At 35.9% G+C, this 16,546-nt stretch overlaps 1 protein-coding gene across 3 annotated transcripts in view; it reads right to left on the bottom strand.

The window, feature by feature from the left end:
- Window positions 1-16,546, bottom strand: part of ARHGEF12 (Rho guanine nucleotide exchange factor 12) — a 143,256-nt gene that overhangs the window by 11,886 nt on the left and 114,824 nt on the right. For all 3 annotated transcript variants that reach the window (XM_047751872.1, XM_047751874.1, XM_047751873.1), the window contains 10 exons: window positions 14,633-14,765; window positions 14,286-14,321; window positions 13,833-13,987; window positions 12,128-12,274; window positions 11,020-11,105; window positions 7,917-8,042; window positions 5,361-5,475; window positions 3,957-4,057; window positions 1,324-1,401; window positions 140-215 (listed from right to left, as the gene is read on the bottom strand). In XM_047751872.1, the coding sequence (XP_047607828.1) occupies window positions 140-215; window positions 1,324-1,401; window positions 3,957-4,057; window positions 5,361-5,475; window positions 7,917-8,042; window positions 11,020-11,105; window positions 12,128-12,274; window positions 13,833-13,987; window positions 14,286-14,321; window positions 14,633-14,765 (1,053 nt within the window). The remainder of the gene's footprint in view (window positions 1-139; window positions 216-1,323; window positions 1,402-3,956; window positions 4,058-5,360; window positions 5,476-7,916; window positions 8,043-11,019; window positions 11,106-12,127; window positions 12,275-13,832; window positions 13,988-14,285; window positions 14,322-14,632; window positions 14,766-16,546) is intronic.

Below are 16,546 nucleotides of genomic sequence, written 5' to 3'. Positions count from 1 at the left end.
ATAAATGCACAAATAACACAAAGTCAGCTACTGTTAGTTCCTATGCAAATGGTTCTCTCTTCTCCTCTTTGGCATAAGGAAACTTTCCTCTTCTTTTCCTTTCTCTGCTCTCCCCAAAATTGACAGACAATATACCTACCAATAGTTTTGTCTCTATTCACTTTCCAAACCAATGGCCCTTCATGAATCATCTTCCTTTTTGTTAAATCCAAATTCTGCCAAAATTAAGAGAATTACACACAACTTATTTCCAAGCACTTAGTGAGATGATATCTCATATAGTCTCCTTTCAAGAAATTCTTAATAGAAAAGATACTATTTACATTCATTATTGTTATTGATATCTGTCAACTAATTGAAAACTGAATAAAAATCAAGTTAAAGTAAAACACATAAAATCTTCTAAAAAGGAAAAAGCATCTTACAGAGAAACATTCAGGAGTACTGTCTTCCGTATCTCACTCTAAACAGATAATAACAGCTAATGAAAATTAAGTTGCAAACATTCAGGCACTAGATTCTCAACCTCTTCCTTAATTTTTCTATGCATAACCAGATGAGGATGATGCATAGTTTACAAATCCTCTGAGTTCCAGGCTCTAGTTCCAAAAAAGTTCTAGGGAACAGAACTTTCACAGAAGTCTAAGTGGTACTCAGGCTTGCTCTAAATATCAGTAACTTAACAAGAGAATCAACTTTCAGCATAAGTAGCTCTAGAAAAACCTTACTCTCTGGAAGTTAAGAGGCTAAGCATATTAGCATGCTTTTTGATAAGCTGTTATACATGACACAAAAACCTATTTCAACAGCCACCAAATAAATCTGCCGTAACAACTAGTGAAATAGGTACAAGAAAGACCTAAAATCCTAAGAAGTTATTACTTAATATAAAAGCTTCATGTACTAGAAGTGGCAATTAAGAAATATTTTACTGTCATTCCTGTAATGGGTTCAACTTCTATGCTTTTGAAGACCTTGACAGAAAAATAATCATCTTTCTTTACTCAAAAACCTGCAAAGTTCCCCTAGTAAACAGCCCTACTCTTATTCAAACCACAGAACACGATAAAATTAAATAAGTAGTATTCCTTAGTCTTCTCCAAATTCCTGTCACAAAAAGTTAGTTTCACACAAAATATTCCTCTAATGAAAGAATAAAGCAATCTTCACACAGACCAAGACATTAAAAAGGAAGAATAGAATCATAAATATAGATAAATCTATTATGCAAGAACTCTTTCATATGTTTCCAATGACATGTTGATCATCTGCCAGATATTTAGTAAATTCTATTTTTAAAACTATGATTAGACCGTCTCTTACCCTGAGCTCTTCAACATTTGGGTACTCTGACAGTTTGAGATTGGAGGTATCCAGGCGACGCTGATAATCTTCTAAGCGCTGAAAATCAGACAGGATGGAGCTAAGGTTACTGCTTTGGAGACAATGACCTCCCTGTTCCTAAATCAAATGGATATTTCACCTGCATTTATTGTGCTCTCTGCACCATCACACATAACTGACAACTCAACTCTTTCTTAAAACATTCCCTCTCTTTTCACTGACATGTGGAATCTGAAAAAAGACAGACTGAACTTCTTTGCAGAACAGATGCTGATTTACAGACACTGAAAAACTTATGGTCTCATAACTTATGGACAGTCTGGGGGGTTGGGGGATGTGCCTGGGCTGTGGGATGGAAATCCTGTGAAATCAGATTGTTATGATCATTATACAACTACAGATGTGATAAATTCATTTGAGTAATTTAAAAAATGGAAAAAAAATAAAATAAACATAATCAACTGAAAAATAAATAAATAAAATAAAATAAAATACACAGAACTAGGGTGGGGGGGATGCACTGAGGGTTTGGTAAGGAAATGCTATAAAATTTGGTTGTGATGATTGTTGTACACCTATAAATGTAATAAAATTCATTAAGTAAAAAAAATTCATAGAGACAAAGTAGAAGAGTGATTGTCAGGGATTAGAAGAGAATGGGGAGTTACTGGTTAATACATACAGAGTTTGAATTTGGGAAGATAAAGAGTTGTGGAGAAGCATAGCGGTGATGGTTATTACAACAATGTGTATGTACTAAATGCCACTGAACTGTACACTCATAAAAGGTTAAAATGGTAAATTTTATGTTCTGCATATTTACCACAATAAAAATCATCATAAGCAAATAAAACACACAAACAAACAAACAAACAAACATTCCCTCTCTTGGCTTTGGTGATCTTATACTCTCCTAGTTTTCCTCCTGCCTCTTCAGCTGTTCTTTTCCAATCTTCTTTTCAAACTCTCTGGCTTCTAACTAGCTTATACTTACTTTACAAATATGTAAACCATGTTCATGGAACAAAATTCAGAACATAATACAGACACATAATAAAGAGTAAGTTTCCATCTAATTCTGACCTCCTGCCTTTCAAAGAAATAATCACTAACACCCACTTCTTGGGGAGCCTATTAGAAAAATTCTAAGCAAAAGGAATATATGTGGATGTAAGTATGCTTATTTCTGTGTGTGCTGTGTGTATATACCCTTTTTAAAAGAAAAATATGGTAGCTTTATGTATTCATACGTGCATTACTAATTCAAAAGGTAACACGGTATATTCATATACACATTTCTCTGTGTTGGTGTGGTTCTGTATCTATCACTCATCAATGTATCTCGGAGACTGTCCCGCATTAGCACACAGAGAGAGAACAGTCTCACTGTCTTCAGTGGCTGCATGGTACTCAACTCTGTGAATGAACTGTAGTTTATTTAACTATACTTTACTGATGGACATATAGGGTGCTCCAACCTTCTCCTGTAATAATACAGCAATAAAATGATTGTAAACATATACTTTTGTACACATGTACAGATATATACTAAATTTCTAGAGGAAAAACTGTTAAAGGCTACACACATTTTCCCCCAAGATTATAAAAATTTCCCAGTATACAGAAAAGTCTGAATGTGTATAGTGAATACCTACATACCCACCATCTTCAGAGTACAACTAACATTTACTATATTTGTTTTATCACATATCTATTCAGCTATTCATCCCTTTATCCATCCATCTTATTTTTAGATGTCTTTCAAAATAAGTTACAGATAAAAGCACACGTTAAGTATTTTAGCATGCATATCATGAACAAGAGTTCAGTATTTGTTTACAGTTCTTTTTAAAAGTAAAATTTACATACAGAGAAATGCACACATTTTAAGTGTACCTTTCCACGAGCTTTTAACCAATGCATATACCTGTGCAATCATCACCTCTGAAAGCTCCCTCATACTTCTTAATCTTTGTCCCCAGATCCCCAGTGAAAACCACTTTTCTGATTTTCTTCCACCAGAAATTAGTTTAGTACATTCTCTTTTGTGTCCAGTTTCTTTCACTCAGTATAACATTGGTGAGATTCATCCATGTTGTGCATATCAACAGCTCACTCCTTTTTATTGCTGGTCTTACTTTAGCTTATGGCTACACTACATTTGGTTTATGCTATAAACATTCCTACAGAAGTCTATGGGCATAGGTCTTCATTTCTCTTGGATGAATCACTAGGAAGAGATTGCTGGATCAAAGGATAGGTATGAATATGTGCATTTTTAATTTAGGTATAAACTGCCAAACTGCCCTCTGGGGTTTTATTTTACACCCTAAACAATATGTTTCAAAGTTCCCATTCTTTTCTATAGCCTCACCAGCAGAGTGGCTTAGCAAACAAACAGTTAGAGATGCTCAAAAAAGCCAAATACAATGCTAACGTTTTATCACAAATTGATCTGGACCCACTTACCACATGGATAGTTAACAAATGTCCCACCTTTTAATTATGTAATGACAGCTTCTTCAATTATTATTTAACAGATTCCAGGTAACACTAACTTAATATTCTTATTCTCACAGTCATCTTACGTCTTCTTGCTTTCTCCTCCTTACCTGCTTGTTTTCTGCCTCCTTAACTGCTTGATTTACATAATTTAAGATCTGACGACAGTGATCTGCAGCTTTCTTCACCTTCTCCCTTTCTGCTGGCCATTCTAAAAAAGGCAAAGAATTCCAAAATGTAAATGGGAGAAATCAGAAAAGAAATACACATACACACACATATATATCTCTATACATCACTTTATTTCAACAGTTATAAGAGCATACTTGGACCTTGAGTATTTTTATACCAGGCTAAAAACCTATGGCAGAATCTCAGTTTAGGTAGTCTTTGGACAGATAAGACTTCTTACCATAGTACTTTAAACACAAATATTAATCTTTAAAAAGAAACCAAATCCAAGGTGTGACGCTTTACATAAAGCATCAGGCTTACGCCAGGGAATGGGTCTCATTCACACTCTGATTATATAAATAGGACCCTTTTCCTCCTAGAATTTTAAAGTGCACAGCCTACGTGATTATGTACAGTGGACCAGTTAAGCAATATTTTTTTGAATGATAAAACAATTCAAAATAACTCCAAAATAAGTTTCTTTGAATTTGAGATTACATTAAAAAAATAAAATAGTTTACAACACTTGTTTCATTAAGAAAAGATGAAATTCACCAAAATGTGTTGAGATACGTTGAGGTTATATTTTGGTAAAGAATAGCAAAATTGGAATATTCAAAATTACAGTCCTCCAAACAGCATCCAGCTATACTGAACAAATACATTAAAGTATACAAATTAACACGTATGACCATTTTCAAATTCTCAGGCATTAAGAAACAGGAGTTAGATTGAACTGAATTATTAATGAGAACTAAGTATAAGAGCCTAAAGCTCAATTGAAAAACTCAGATTCACTTCATGTTTCAAAACAGGAGAGTTGGAATGACAATGCTTAATCAAAATACATACATAGTTATATAACATCTCTTCAATCCAGTATAATAAGCCTTCTTCAAAGCAAATATGATGTATGTTAGAGGAAAGACTGGTAAAGTTTTTCTGTGCAAAGGGAAAGATAATAAATATTTTACACTTTACAGGCCAAATGGTCTTTCCCACAAGTACTCAGCTCTGCTGCTGTAGTGCAAAAGTAGTCAGAGACAACATGTCAACAAGCAAGCCTGACCATGTTCCAATAAATTTTTATTTGCAAAAATAGGTGGTGAGCCAGATTTAAGCCATGATCCATAGTTGGCTAAACCCTGTGCTCGAGCTACTGATGGAGTATATTAAATCTACAGCTTAAAGAACACTGGATTGAATCTTGTTAGAAAATTTTGCCATGCTATTTAGAAATCCAACCTTCAGGCACCAGGATGCTATAAGATTATTTAGCAGAACATGTGTTTTTGTTGTTGTTGTTCCTAAGCTCTTTACTTTCAGTGAGAATGATGTACCTGTGTATTTGGCAATATTATCCAATAGGAGAGGATACTTAGTAAGCCTCTGCATTTGGGTGGGAATGATATCCTTCAGCTGCAGACGACGACACAGTGGATTACTCTCAGCATCCTAAAATGAAAGTCAAACAAGTAAATTTGTAATTCTTATTAGGACTATAATTACCTAACTAGAACCATATATTCATCATATACATATCTACAACATCACAGTTTTGGTTATTAAGACTTAAAAACTTGCCAAGGCATACCATTGCCACGCTACACTTCTGCTTTCTTTTTCAACCATATAATGTTTTGCTTTTATCACTCAGCTAATGGCTTCTGCGTTATGTGTTTAAGCAAGAACTGACAGCATACATAATCAACTACTTTCTTGTGAAAAAAAGTTTTATCTTCACATATCAAGAAAATCTAGTTACACTTTCCAACAATTGGCATTCCTACCAAAAGCTAGTCAACTAATTTGCTGTCTGCCATTCCAAGTACGCACAAGGCATCACCAGTCTAGATATATCAGCTCATCTCTAGCAGAGGTCTGCAAACTTTTCGACAGAGTGCCAGGTAGTAAATACTTTAGGCTTTGCATGCCACCATTCTCTGTCACAACTACTCCACTCCGCTGTTTTAGCACGAAGGCAGCCACAGATAATACATAAATGAGTGAACATGGCTATGTGCAGTAAAGACTTCTAAAACGGCCTCCAAGATTCCTACTTCCTGGTGTACACCTGTATAATGCCCTCTGCTTTAGGGTGTTGGACAGTACCTATGAATATGATGGGGTATCACTCCTATGATTAGGTGGCTATCGGTTAACTTTGAGTCAATCAAAAAGGGGACTGTTTCAGGTGAGTCTGATTCATCAGAGTCTTTAAAAGAAAGCTCTGTCAGAGAGACACATCCCTACAGGCCTGGTGGAAAAGGATACATCCATCCCCAAAACTGTCTACAGAACCCATGTGGCAAAGCGATTTTGGGCATACTCTAGGAGCTGAGAGCAGTGCTAGCCAACAACAACAAGAAGACAGGGTTCTTGGTTACACTTTTATAAGGAAATGAATTCTGCTGACAACCAGTGAGTTTAGAAGATTTGCAGATGAGAACTGTAGCTGCTGCTGCTATCTTGATTTCAGCCTGGGGAAAGCATGAAGAAAGGACCCCAATAAACTCTATGTATACTCCTAAACTAAAAAAACTGTGACATGATACATTTGCATTAAGTTGCTACATTTGTGGTAATCTGTTAGACAGCAATACAAAACAAGCTGTGTTCCAATAAAACTTTATTTACATAAGTAGTAAAGAGGCTGGAAGTGGCTGGTGGGCTGTAATTTACTGACTGTTGATCTATATCAGTATATACCTCAGTAAGCATGACTGCTGTTATACTCTTCGTTGGACTTGATATAAGATCATTCTCATGTTTTAATGATATTATTTAACAGTATACATGGGTGATTTCCTGAAAATATCTCTATGGCAATGTGCACTTCTATGTCAAGTACTTTAATCCTGGTAAATATTCTTTTTTTTTCTAATTTTTAAATTTTTTTGTCTTTTTGTCTTCCTAGGCCTGCACCTGTGGCACATGGAGGGTCCGTGGCTGGGGGTCGAATCGGAGCTGTAGCTTCCAGTCTACACCACAGCCACAGCAACACAGGATCCGAGCCACGTCTGCAACCCACACCACAGCTCACGGCAACACCGGATCCTTAACCCACTGAGCGAGGCCAGGGATCAAACCTGAGTCCCCATGGATGCTAGTCAGATTCATTTCCGCTGAGCCACAACAGGAACTCCCTGCTAAATATTCTTTATTATTCACCATTCCAATATCATCTTTATACCTTCCAGTAATTTAAGAGATAATGTATGGTTTTACCAAGGCATGGAAACATCCTAAATTTCCACTCACGAATGAATAGATTAAGAAGATGTGGTACATAAATACAATGGAATACTACTCAGTCATAAAAAACAACAAAATTATGCCATTTGCAGCAACATTGATGCAACTAGAGATTCTCTTACTAAGTCAGAAAGAGAACAACAAATACCATATGATATCACTTGTATGTGAAATCTAAAATATGGCACAAATGAACCTATCTATAAAACAGAAACAGACTCACAGACATAGAGAACAGACTTGTGGTTGCTAAGACTTGAGGGGAAAGAGAAGAGGGATGCACTGGGAGTTTGGGGTTAGTAGATGCAAACTATTGCATTTAGAATGGATAAGCAATGAGGTCCTACTGTATGGCACAGGGAACTATATCCAGTCTCTTGGGATAGACCATGATGAAAGATAATATAAGAAAAAGAATGTATTCATATGCATGACTGGATCACTTTGTTGTACAGAAGAAATTGGCACAACATTGTAAATCAACAATACTTTAATTGAAATAATGAAAAAAGAGATAACATATGGCTTTAAAAACATAAACATAGATATAATCCTTGTAAAAAATTCAGAGTTCCCATAGTTTGTTCTATAATTGATGTAAAAAATTACACTTTTTTTCTTACATGATTCACTCAACTCACCTGCACAAAAGTCTGGAATCGAGAATCCTTTTTCTGACGAGACTTGATCATTTCCAGGGCAAAGGGTTGGTTACTACAAAAGGTAGCAGCAGCATGTTTCAACTTTTCCTCCCCAGGTCCACTGAACTGTGTCAAGAATGGAAAGAACATAATAAAGAATGAGACACTGAGCTTATACAAGGCTAAGCAAAATGACAGAAAGACACAGTCCTTCTAATATTCCAATAAGTATTCTCAAGTGACAAGAAACAGATCTACATATTTTATGTGGAAGATGGATGTTTCTCCATTAAAAAGGGTAAGACTGACATATCCAGACCTTTTCTGGTCACAGTCCAATACATCTCGCTTGCAGCCTACCACAAGTTATTACCTCTTCAGTCTATACCACTTCTCAGTCAGAGAGAAAGGTTGACACTTGGGGAATATGTGATGCAAAACCCTTAAAGACTGAGACTAAAATTTGATTTTTTTAGAATCTGACACCTTCGCAAAAATTATTGTCTTACTGATCCAGGAAGAAAATCCTTAGGACTTGAGCTTACTTTCTTAGTATGAAATCCAGGGCATTGTGATAATTTTCTAGGTCACAACTTGTTTTACTAAAAATTTTTTACTCATATTTTTAAATTTGTAATTTGTTTGTATATTCCACAATTTTAAGATTTCTTATGAAACACGTAGTAAGTGTTTCACTCATAATAGGTATTCTTATAAGTACAGATTGAATAAATAATTTTTAATCATCTGTATACTTATAATAATTGTTTTAGAGTTTACAAAGAAGTTTTTCATAACAGTCTCCCATTTAAAGCCACATTTCCAAAACTTGGTACATGAAGAAATTTTGTAAAAAGATCCTTTTGTAGGGCATTTGTAGATAAATTCAGAGTATTTTTTCTTCAATTAGGACACAAGTATACAAAGTGATATTTCACTAGGTTGCTCCAATGCTGTATTTTTATTCCATTATAAATATGACACTCAACATATGAGACTGACAGAATTTTGGTATGTCAGTCAATCTAAGTGCCAAGCAAATACTAACAGCAGCTGAATTTATGAAGGAAAGTAACGGCTCAGCCTCAAGCAGTTTTACAGTTGTTTTACTAGCAACATAAGTATGCATAAGGTGATCTCAAAGGACCAATACTGGAAAATACTGCCAAAAATTACTTTAAAAAACAGAGTAAATCTAAGCACCAAATTATGATTTTTATTTTTGTTTTTAGTATTTCTGGCTGATGCATTGCCCTGCACTAACCCTTTTACCTAACAGTTACTAGTCATATAGGTCAGTTCATTCTGCTTTTCCTCAACCTTTTTATAGGCATATCACATTGGTCAAGAATATAATTCTTTTTATATGTTCTAAAATAAATTTAATTGTCCCACTCTTTTAAGAGGTTTCTCCACTTTATTTTACCATGTAGGAGACGGACACAGTCCAAAGGACTGCAATAATAGGACCAATTGCACTTCTGTACCTATTTAATGATGAATTTCACTTGACACTTGGTGTTAAGCATTCTTATGAGATGCAAATTAAACTGCTTAGGAATCAAGATTGCTATCTTAAGTCCATATGACTTACAATTCTTTAATCCAAATTTGACATGCTGAGTAGAGTGCTGTCAAGCCATCAAAACTCAGAGATCAAGAAACAAAATGAGTCACACTATCACAGAGTAGCCACAGAATAAGTTGAATTTTTCAAGAAAGTTAAATCTCCTTAATAACAATAATGCCAGTGCGGGCCTTGGGAGAAAATGCTTTGGAAAGTTTAGTAAATGCACGATGAGACTGGATTACAATTCTCTGACCTTACTCTATGTGTCAAATGGCTAACAAGGGGTCTACTAATGGACTAGTGGACTGAGTCGTGGTCTCACTATCAGTGAAAGGAGTAATGATAGAGAATGTTTCAGTCAGTTTTTAATATTTAATCTTTTTAAAAGTTATCAATGTAAAATTTATAACTCTGTGACATACACATTGAATACATTTCTCTGGGCATATATAAACAGTTCCTGCTCATCCAGAGTTAAGATTTTGAGAACTATGTCACGTATTCACAGCTTTAGTTATAGCACTTTCTTTAAATGTCTGGATCAAACCCACCTTCCCCCTAAGATTTTCTGTATGTTCTAGCTTACAGAACATACAGAATATATAGCAGAGCTCCCTGCTATATATTCACATAATAACCTGTATTGTTTCCTTTTTGAACCATTAATGACACTTGAAATAACTAAGGGCTTTTTTCTCCCACTGATCATAAGCTCCACTAGGGCAGGAGCCACATCTATTTTGACTGCCACTGTCCCCAGCACCTAGAACAGTGCTAGGTACATAAGTATATACTATGGAGTATATGCTGACCAAGAGTCAGCCAGAAAGATAAACAACTTGACAAACAGTTACTATAGTTTCTGAATTCTTTCCTTATACTGTAAAAAAGATTAGGTAATTTTTACTTTTTTACTTTTGTGATGGTAGTTATGAATCTACAACTGTCCAATGTTTTAAAGTACAATTCTGAGATTGTGACAACAGAAGATAGTTAAAATTCTACATCAGTTATTTTTTATCTAAATCCATTTTACTCTACATTCTTTATTTATTTTGATTTGTTTTTTCTATTTAGGGCTGCACCTGTGACCCCCCCAGGCTAGGGATCAAATTGGAGCTGCAGCCACCAGCCTATACGTCAGCCACAGCAACATCAAATCTGAGCTGCATCTGCAACCTATGCCAAAGCTTGTGGCAACACTGGATCCTTAACCCACTGAGAGGCCAGGGTTCGAACCCACAACCTCATGGACACTCTGTTGGGTTCTTAACCTGCTAAGCCACAATGGGAACTCCTACTCTACATTCTTTAAAACACACAGAATTATTACTTTTAATTTTATGAGAAAAGAACATCTACTTGATTGAGCACTTTTCAGGAGAATAAGTGAGAATATACACTTGGATCCCTTTACATCTTTACATTAGCTTTGCAAAATGGATGAGTGTGCATACTTGGGAAGGTTAATTTAATCTTGAATCTGATCAAGTGTCTATTAAAATTTTTAAATGAAATAGAAAATTTCCTTACCCAGGTCAGCAAATCTTCCCCAATCTGATCAATAACGGAAGTCTCATTCCTCTTTCTAACAGACTTCATTTGCTCATTCAACCCAACTAAGAGAAGGAAGAAACAATGAAAAAAAAAAAAGAAAGTATACATTTATTTCAGGCTGAGTTACTGGTACTACCATAAGCTTAATTTTTTTTTTTTAAGAAAAAGGGTTTTTACACTAGTATGGCTGCTTCCAATCACCTTAAATGTAAATCTGGATATAATTCTTATACATCTACATATTTTGAGCCTTTTTTGAAAAAGTTGCCAAAACAAACTAAAGTGGAAACTAGCATATTATATAAGTACAGATGCATCAAATACGCATTTAACTTCAAGACTCCATTTATAACTATGTTGCAAAGAACTTAAATAGTATAGGCCATTCTGCCCACTGTTTCTCTCAAAATGGGTGTTTGCAGGCAATGGATATCATCAGGCCTGAACGTTTCCATCACGCTAGGGAGACCTAAAACCAACCACAAAGGAGCAAAATGCATCCATTTGGTGGGCAGCTGCTGGTAGGTGGTGATGGCATCCTTGACAAAAGAAAGATTGAAAATCAAGGGTCTTGGAGAAACAGTGACTTACACAGAGAGGACCTGACACTAACTACTGTTTATAAAAGTCCAAGAAGACTACAACCGAGGAAAGCCAGCAAGATGTAATTTTTATGTATTTACTCAAGCATTTCAAGCAACAACGCAATAAAATAATTCCTGAAAATTTGCCCACCGTGGGATTATATGCTCTACATTACTATTTATTAAATACTCAGACATTATTATATGGAATATATGTTAACACTTTGTATAAAAAAGACTAAGAGGAGAGCAGAGTGGGGCAGCGGAAGCGTGCTGGGCTCATAAAAAAGACTATGGGGGGGTGGCTGAAGGTCTGGGGAGAAATTCAAAGATCCAATCATTTCTTTATTTATGTTATGTGCTCACATATAATTATATAATCTCAGAAATGCTAACGTGGATACATTTATAAGATCTTACTGCTATGGTGTCTTCATATATTCACAATCTTTTATCTATTGGAAATGTTTGGGACAAAGATCAGAGTCAATTTCTCTTACTGTGAAGTTGAAGAATATCTTCCAGGTTTGAAAAAATTTTCCGTAGTTCTGAGGGTGACAAAATTCCTTCTCTGAACACTCGCTGGTAGAACACTTGATCTAGAACCTTCAGTGTTCGAACATGAGCTCTTTCAGTGTAGAACAATTCTAGGCAGAAAAAAAAGGAAACATAAAATGTTACCTTACTTAGAATGAGATCAAACAGAGGCTTTAGCTGAAATTAAGTAGCAATCATAAATAATAATTACTTATAGTTCTAAAAGGATGTAGTATCTATAAAGTCACTTCTTGATTCCATGAAACTCTCCTACATACTGGCACTAAGAGTTGAATATTGGCAAGTCAAAAGTATCATTCAAAACTATTTTGTGGAGTTCCTATCGTGTCTTAGCAGAAACGAATCTGACCAGTATCCATGAGGACACAGGTTTGATCTCTGGCCTCGATTAGTGGGTTAAGGATCCGTCGTTGCCATGAGGCTGTGGTGTAGGTCACAGATGTGGCTCGCATCTGGCATTTCGGTGGCTCTGGTGTAGGCCAGTGGCTGCAGCTCCAATTCAACCACCAACCTGGGACCTTCCATATGCCATGGGTGAGGCCATAAAAAGACCAAAAACAAAACAAAACAAACAAACAAACAAACAAAAACCCAAACTATTTCGTACTTAAAAGTTAATGACGTATTCCAGAATCCATTTGTCTCCTTACAATAGTACCCACCATTCACAACTACAACATTAGAAAAGTGTAAGCCCAGGGATCATACAGAATTTAAATTGAGCCCTCTGCAAGGATAACAGTACTCTGGGTCATCTAACTCACCTATAAACCCTCATTTCTGAGACCAGACTTTATCATTTCACTGTGTCTCCATGTTACCAGAGACAGGAAGAGTACTTATTCACATCACAACCTAAACACCATAGCAGGTACGGCATCCATGTCACATCTCTGTCACATATATGCTAGAGCAAAATAAAGAACACTGCATGAGGATGAAGGAGGACCTAGATTCTAGTTTTCTTGCTTTACTTATCAGATGTATGATCTTGACTAATTCAGTCACTCTGAGCCTTAGCTTCCTCATTTACAATCTAGGCAAAAAAACCCAAACACCTTAACCTGAAAGTAAAGTGATGAGACAAGCGCTGTCTTGATTTTCAGGCTTAAGATCTATGATGCTATGAATCTCAAATGTCCTCAATGCTAAACACCTTTTCCTTTTTTTTATTTTTTTTTGTCTTTTTGCCTCTTCTAGGGCTGCTCCCGCGGCATATGGAGGTTCCCAGGCTAGGGGTCTAATAGGAGCTATAGCCGCTGGCCTACGCCACAGCCACAGCAACTCGGGATCCGAGCCGCGTCTGTGACCCACACCACAGCTCATGGAAACGCCGGACCCCTAACCCACTGAGTAAGGCCAGGGATTGAACCCACAACCTCATGGTTTGTAGTTGGATTCGTTAACCACTCAGCCATAACGGGAACTCCCACACCTTTTCCTTTTAAATTATCACTAAGAATCATAGAATCATTCGCATTTTTGAGTTGGAAAGTTCAAGGATCATCTATCTAGTTTAATTTCTTCTTTGTTCAAAACAAAAGGCCAGCAGAAACTTTGAAGCAAACTCCAAAGCTCAGGGGTTGGTTTAACCCTAATAAAACTCAATATATGTGTACAACAATAACAAAAACTAATGAAACTCACCATTAATTACTTCCTGTCTTTTGATCTCACAAGGCTTTAGTCCCAGCAACACTTCTCGACTAACAAGTTGTTGCCAGTTGGGTGGATCTGTTTCTAAGTCATTTTCAAACTGTTCGTCTTCACTTTGACTTTCTCCAAAAGCTATGCTGTCAAACCTAATGAAAAAAAAAAATGAATTCTATATGAGGACAACGGGAAATAGCACAAACCTTTACATTACAGTAAAGCAGCCAGATTTCTGAAGTACTGCTTAGCACAGAGCCTGAAATATCATCCTCTCCTACAAAATGGCTTACTTGTGTTATAAACACCTCTATAAATATCTTTTGAATAAATTGTACTTATTAAGAACTTTCTTTTATACTATATAACAGGTTTGTGTACAGGGTTTCTTTTCTTTTAAAACTAAGACTCTATTTCTTAAAACGTGCTTCTATTGAAAGCTTTACTTACTTTCGAAAGGGCTTTGGAGTTCCATGTTCAGTCACCCTAAAACAATGGCAAATAGAGAGTCAACAGGAAAATAAAATGGTAATCAAGAAATTTATGACAAAGATATTCAAAACTGGGCTAAACTATAGTGGCTGATAAATAATTTTTCTGGATTCTGTAATGAGGTAGTATCAAATAAATTAAAAAACATTTTAGCACCTCTCTAATATTTACTACCAATAAGGTCTACTTCTTTTGCCAAAAAAAAAAAAATGTAGAAAAAAAATGCTACAAAGTATAGGCATACTATATAGTCAAAAAACTCCTAAGCAAAGTCCTAAAACACCATTATGATATCACTGAATTACCTTTCTACTTCCCATTCCTCCTCCTGCACCTGATCTAATGGAGGAGGTGGAAAATCAAAGATGGTATTGGGAGTACGAGGTGTGCCATCTAAGGAGTCTCCAGATGTTGGCGTTTCTCCAACCTGCTTTGATCCTGAAAAGACAAAAGTCAGGCATTTAGACAGGGTTAATAAATACAATGATTAAGAGAAAAAAAATATCAGTCCCTCAAAAAGCTTCAACCTCATCCATAGCCACCTTCTTACTTAAACAGCTGTAGGTTAGCTGGAACCAAAATTCTAATATAAAAATTGAAAATGCACTGAACAATTAATAGGAAAATCATTTTAAGCAGTTTTTGAAAATCAACATAAAGACATGGTAACAACTCAGAAGAGCATATGATGAGGAGAAACATTCTCTTATTTTATCCTTTTTTACCCCCAGTGCCAATCTTTTTCATTCAAATTTTAGTTATTATGATGCTCCGCCTCTAAATAATCTCATACTTTTTTTCTTGATTTACTGTCAGTAACATCTATCTTTTCCTCCTCTGAGGATCCTGCTCCCTTATACATCCCATCTACACTTCCCCTCCCTTTTCTCCCTACTGTTTAATAACTGTATTCGTATTCCTAATTGGGTTGCTCTACCTAAGTTTAAATGATAGAATTATATATATATATTTTTTTTTGTTCCAACAAACCGTTAGTATTTTAACCCTCTTCTATGTCAAATTAGTTATTTTGTGTCCATATCCTCCTCTTTAACTATATTTCTTTCCTCCTACCTTTCATTTCTTTCAATCACATTTTTTACTTGTATCATTAACAGAATTTTTACATTTTCATTCTGACCTGCAGCCACAACTAAATATTCTGTGCTTTGCCTATTAGGTTGATTCTAAGAGCATGCTTACATTATTTATTACAACCACACATATATCGTAATATGACAGACATATGCATATTATTCTTGCCAGGTTAAGAGGCATGTCGGTTAGGATTATATTTTCTCTTCTATTGGTCCAATGACGCAACTCCTAGGCCACTTGAAATAGAATGTTTATTACATTAAAGTCATATACTGCATCAATTACTTTAAGATTATGCCATTTTATTTTTTATTTTTCTTTCTTTTTAGGGCCGCACCCACGGCATGTGGAGGTTCCCAGGCTAGGGGTCCAATGGGAGCTGTAGTCACTGGCCTACACCACAGCCACAGCCACTCAGGATCCAAGCCACGTCTGCGACCTACACCACAGCTCACGGCAACGCTGGATCCTTAACCCACTGAGCAAGGCCAGGGATCGAACTGCATCCTCATGGATGCTAGTCAGATTGGTTAACAGCTGAACCATGATGGGAACTCCAGATTATGCCATTTTAAATTCTGTTCTATGTTTAAATTGTGACGATTTTCTTGAACAATTGTTTGTTGTTGTTGTTGTTGTTATTGTTTTTTAGCATTTCTAAATGTCTTTCTTTTATTGCTGTCAATGTACTGTAATTTTACCAAGTGTCAAAATTCTGTTACATTATACTATCAACTGCTTAAAATCTCCTTTTCCCTTATCCCCTATGCACTTGTGTTCTAATCTGGAGCAGCTGCTCCCTTGGCCGGTGACATAACTATCATCCTAGAATTGCCCTGTCCTTCATCACTTTCCTGGGTTGTTTCTGCTGTCTCCTGGATCTCATGAAATTTTCTTTCTTAATTTTTCTCTCATTTTACTGGAATGTACATCACTTAAATTATTTTCAAGGAAAGGGTGCCTTTCAGTTAAACTCTGGATCTTGGCATATCTGAAAATGTCTTTATACCTTTCTTCACAGCTTATGGAGAGTTTGGATGGATACAGAATTCTAAGGTGGATACCATTTTCTTTTAGCAACTTGAAGAAGGCATTGTCCTTTGTAGTCTGGCACCTAATGC

Source organism: Phacochoerus africanus, chromosome 11, assembly GCF_016906955.1.
Source record: "Phacochoerus africanus isolate WHEZ1 chromosome 11, ROS_Pafr_v1, whole genome shotgun sequence".
Classification (NCBI taxonomy): domain Eukaryota; kingdom Metazoa; phylum Chordata; class Mammalia; order Artiodactyla; family Suidae; genus Phacochoerus; species Phacochoerus africanus.
Note: the sequence above shows the minus strand (reverse complement) of the source record. Positions and strands in the feature narration are given on the sequence as shown.